At 40.0% G+C, this 4,712-nt stretch overlaps 1 protein-coding gene across 1 annotated transcript; it reads right to left on the bottom strand.

Moving 5' to 3' along the window:
- Positions 1–2,400: 2,400 nt before the first annotated feature.
- Positions 2,401–3,348, bottom strand: LOC114710269 (olfactory receptor 2AG1-like). Its single transcript, XM_028894373.1, has one exon. The coding sequence runs from the start codon at positions 3,346–3,348 to the stop codon at positions 2,401–2,403; it is 948 nt and encodes a 315-aa protein (XP_028750206.1).
- Between the last annotated feature and the right edge of the window lie 1,364 nt (positions 3,349–4,712).

Genomic DNA, 4,712 nt, shown 5'->3' on the forward strand with positions numbered 1-4,712 from the left:
AACACTTTTTATGTGTTTTGTAGCCATTTTATGAGTGAGAATTGTTGAAACCAAGGTTGGATAAAGCACAGGGACAAATAGCCAAATGAATGGAAACACATGAACTATGAACCAAAGGCTGAGGGGCCCCCAACTGGATCAGGCCCTCTGAATAGGTGAGACAGTTGATTGACTTGATCTGTTTGGGAGGCATCTAGGCAGTGGTATTGGGTCCTGTGCTCAGTGCATTAGTTGGCTGTTTGAAACCTGGGGCTTATGCAGGGATGCTTGGCTCAGTCTGGGAGGAGGGGACTGGACCTGCCTGGACTGAGTCTACCAGGTCGATCTCAGTCCTCAGGGAAGGCTTTGCCCTGAAGGAGGTGGGAATGGGGATGGGCTGGGGGGAAGGCGAGGGGGCAGGAAGGGGGAGAACAAGGGAATCTGTGGTTGGTATGTAGAACTGAATGGTATTGTAAAATAAAATAAAAGGAAACAAAAAAAAAAACTTTGAGAATTTCTTATAACATGGTTTGATCATACTCAGCCCAAATCTGCTCAGATCTGTCTCCTCCTCTCTTTCCTATTCACCCAACTTAGTGTGCTTTTCATTAACCCTTCAAGATCCATTTGTGCTTCTCAAATATTTTTAGAAGTGTGGTCTTCCACTGCAGTGTGGTTGACTTTTCAGAGTTTACACTCTTAAAGAAAAGTCCCCCCCACCACTGCCGCCACACCAGCAGCTAACTACTACGAACTACTTCATGGGGGCAATTTGGTGCTGAAATACTCTCCTCATACTTAGACTTCATCTTTTGGGGATTTGCATAGGTCTAGGATAAGTTCATACATGCAACTTCCTTTGTATTCAGAGTATAATGTTTTTTGCAGCCATCTACCACCATTGGCTCTTATAATCTTTCTTCCTATTCTCCACAATTATCAGTGAACCCTAGGAGAGATTAGGTGATATGAATGTTGCCTTTAGGGATGATCATTCTGCAGCCTGTTATTCTCTGGACCTTGGCCAATTGTAGTTCTCTCTTTTAATCATCATCTACAAATAGATGAAGGTTGACAGAAAAATATATCCACAGTCCCTCCCTTCTAACAAACTCCCAGATCCACACCATCAAAGCTCCCTTGTGGCTTCATGAACTCTTTATTTTAACTACTGAATTCAATTAGTGCTTCTGGTATGTGCATGGACATAGGGAAATCCACTGGTACATTGTCTTTACATCCAAATAAAATGCCATTGTGTGTGTGTGCTATCATTGATGGATCTAGGCTGCTCCCATTTTCTAGCTATTGTGAAGATAGCATCAATGAACATGAAAGAGCAAGGACCTCTGTAGAATGCAATACATCCTTTCAGTATAAGCCCAGGAGTAGCATGAACATGTCATATGGGAGTTCTGTTTCTAGCTTCGTGAGAAACTTTCAGACTACTTTTCAAAGTGGCTACGAAAGTTAAGCTCTCACTAACAGTATATAAGTATTCTCCTTTCCCCATACCAATGCCAGTGTTTGTTGTCATTTGTATTCTTGATAGTGGTCATTTGACTTGGGTAATAAGAGACACAAGTTCCATAAAATGATGCATATATATGGAGTTCTATAGGACATTTTGGCACATATATACATTACATAATGTTCATATCAGGCACATATACCAAGCATATAGACCCTTTGAAATTATTAATGTAGCTCAAGGTGTGCTTGGGGAAAAAAAAGGAAAGCACAGTTTTGTTACTTCTGTTTGCTTTTATTATTCACATTTTAGAAGCATAAATGCTCAATTAAATTCTCATCAGGGCAAAGGAAGAAGAAAGGAGAGAAGGATAAGGAGAAAGAAGAGGAGGAAGAATGAAGGAGTCAGACAGAAAGAAAAGAGAAAAGGGGGCACCACAAAGACATCTGTCAGGACATCCACAGAAGTTGCTCCTCAGAAAGAGAGTAAGAGTTAAATGTGGTTAAGTTTTACCAAATGGGAATGAGATGAAACTGTCACTATCAACACTAATTTTACTAAGATTAGTTGCTTTAAAATTTATGCAAAGGTCAAGAATCTTCTGCTGCAAATACCTGAGAAATTCATGTGTATTTTTTCTGGTCTTGGTCTAATATGTACTTAAATGGTCAAGGATCATATCTAGGGGATAATACATTTGGAAACTTTAGCTAAGCAGATGCTTTAGAAAATAAAGGTTAGCTTTTAAAAACTATAAAATAGTAACTTTAAACATTATAAATCACATCCTATAAATATTTCATAAAGAGTGGGGTCAACAAGTCAAGTTCCAAATCTCTAATCACAAGATATATTTTTTAGTGTTTTGCTTTACAGAGAGTATTTCATTTATAGCAGAAATCATCTGATTTTGATCAGAAATGAATGTTAGAAGGGAGCTATTGAAAATATTAGAATGTAGACTGTGCTGGCAAAATTCGTCCTCCCAGTACTCTCAAAGCCCCAGTCACCTCCTTATTTCTCAGGCTATAGATGAGGGGGTTCAGGGCTGGGGTAACAATTGTATAGAAAACAGAGAAGATGTTGTCTTGTTTGGGGGTGTGGAAGGAACTGGGCAGGACATACATGAAGGAAGCACCCCCATACCACATCCCAACCACAGTCAAGTGTGAAGAACAGGTGACAAGGGCTTTCTTTCTGCCCTCACGTGAGGGCATGTGGAGTACAGTGAAAAGAATTAGTGTATAAGAGGCAAGAATGGCAGCAAGAGGGAGAAGTAGGAAGGTCACACCCATCACATAAACCATGAGCTCATATTTGGAGGTGTCTGCACAGGCAAGCTTCAGTAAGGGAGGGATCTCACAGAACAGGTGTCTGATCTCCCTAGATGTGCAGAAAGGATATTGCATGGTATAGACTGTATATCCTACTGCACTCAGAGATGCCAGGGTCCATGCTATGGCTACCCCAAGCCAGCAGATCCTAGGCCTCATGAAGATCATATAGTTCAGAGGATGACAAATGGCCACATACCTGTCATAGGCCATAAAGGCCAGAAGAAGGTCCTCTGCACCACCCAGTGTCAGTTCCAGGAACATCTGAAGGGCACAACCCCCAAAGGAGATGGTGTTGTCTTTAAGCAGAAAATCTACAACAGCCTTGGGAGTGATAACTGATGTGAGGAGGAGGTCCATGAGAGAGAGCTGCCAGAGCAGAAGGTACATGGGCACATGGAGTCGGGCATCCATGGTGATGACCAGGAGCAGCAGTCCATTGCTGATCATAGCCAACATGTAAAGGGCTGTGAATATGGCACAGAGCAGTTCAGGAGAGCCACTGTCATCCAGAATCCCCACCAAGATAAAATCACTTCCCATGGTGGAGTTCCAGAGCTCCATTCTGTGAAGCTTCCTTATATTCCTAGGAACAGATTGTTCATTGAAATTTTGCTAATATGAACCACAGTTTTGTAACATAAGATACCCACCATGACTCCAATAATATGCTACTCTTTCCCACAGGTAAATATGTTTACTTCTCAATTTCTAAACATCTAGGTCTCAATTCTATCTTGATAGTAGACCCATCTAATGTGAGTATATGATAATAATAGCATTAGTCCGCCTCCTTGTGGAAATATTACCCATGACAGTCTACTTGAAGAACAATTCTTTAAGAAAGATTAATTACTTCTCTGTTAAGAGTAAAGAAATACTCTGTCATGCAAGCACTTTAGTATAACTATTTGGCTAATGGCTTAGATATCCCAGTAGGTTTCCTGCTTAGACATTATTCAAGTGTGAATTTCCAATTTGTACAAAGATGTGATTTCAATAAATTACTTCTGTTGCTTTTGTTTTGTCCATATTTATTTATTGTCATTTCTTTTTACATTTTTTGACAAGATCTTTCTATGTAGGATGGCCTCAATCTATGAACCTCTTGAGTCAACCTCTCAAATGATGGAATTTTAGACATACACAAAATCTTCTGCATTTCGTAAGTCTACATTCATTTGAAGCAAATCCCATTTCATATTAATGACCTCTGTTGCCTAGCCCTATATTCTCCATGATCTGAAGAGGATTATATCTGATACTAGGCAGTATTGTGTTTGAAAAAGTGTTGATCTTAGAGTTAAATTTTTATAGTCAATGTCAACATATCTGTTTTTAGCAAATTGTTACATAATGTGTGCCTGGGAAGGAACAGAAACATAACATTAAAAAATGATTCTGTTTGTGCCTGGGAAAATGATGAAAAAGGAACAGATCAGATATTCTGTGTAGTAATTAGCGCCAGTAATTCTACCCCAATACAACCATTGGCCCTGATGTTTGCTTTCCCTGCTACAAGTGCAGAGCATTTGTACTAGAAAGAAGGGGCACAGGGATGTGAAGGAAGAGCTTCCTTTCTTATAAGCTGCTATGGTTACATGGTGCCAAAAGCCATAGGGAAGCCAATGGGGGCAAGAGTCTAAGATTGATGGGAGTCTGTGTTGTATATTACCAGACTGAACATATGAAGCCAATTCAACATGAAGCTAATGATGTGAAAATGAAGAATCCTTGTACAAATCACTTAGGCATGTCATATATATTAACATTTCATTAGTCCCCACTGGCTTCTCTGGGGGTTATGTGTGCCCTAACAGTTACAAGGTATGAGGATATGGAGCAAATATCACCACTTTAGTTGGTATTTTGAGGGCATCCATCATCTATCTGATATGCATTATCAGAATCCAGGGATGTCCACAAGG

This window comes from Peromyscus leucopus, chromosome 1, assembly GCF_004664715.2.
Source record: "Peromyscus leucopus breed LL Stock chromosome 1, UCI_PerLeu_2.1, whole genome shotgun sequence".
NCBI classification, from domain to species: domain Eukaryota; kingdom Metazoa; phylum Chordata; class Mammalia; order Rodentia; family Cricetidae; genus Peromyscus; species Peromyscus leucopus.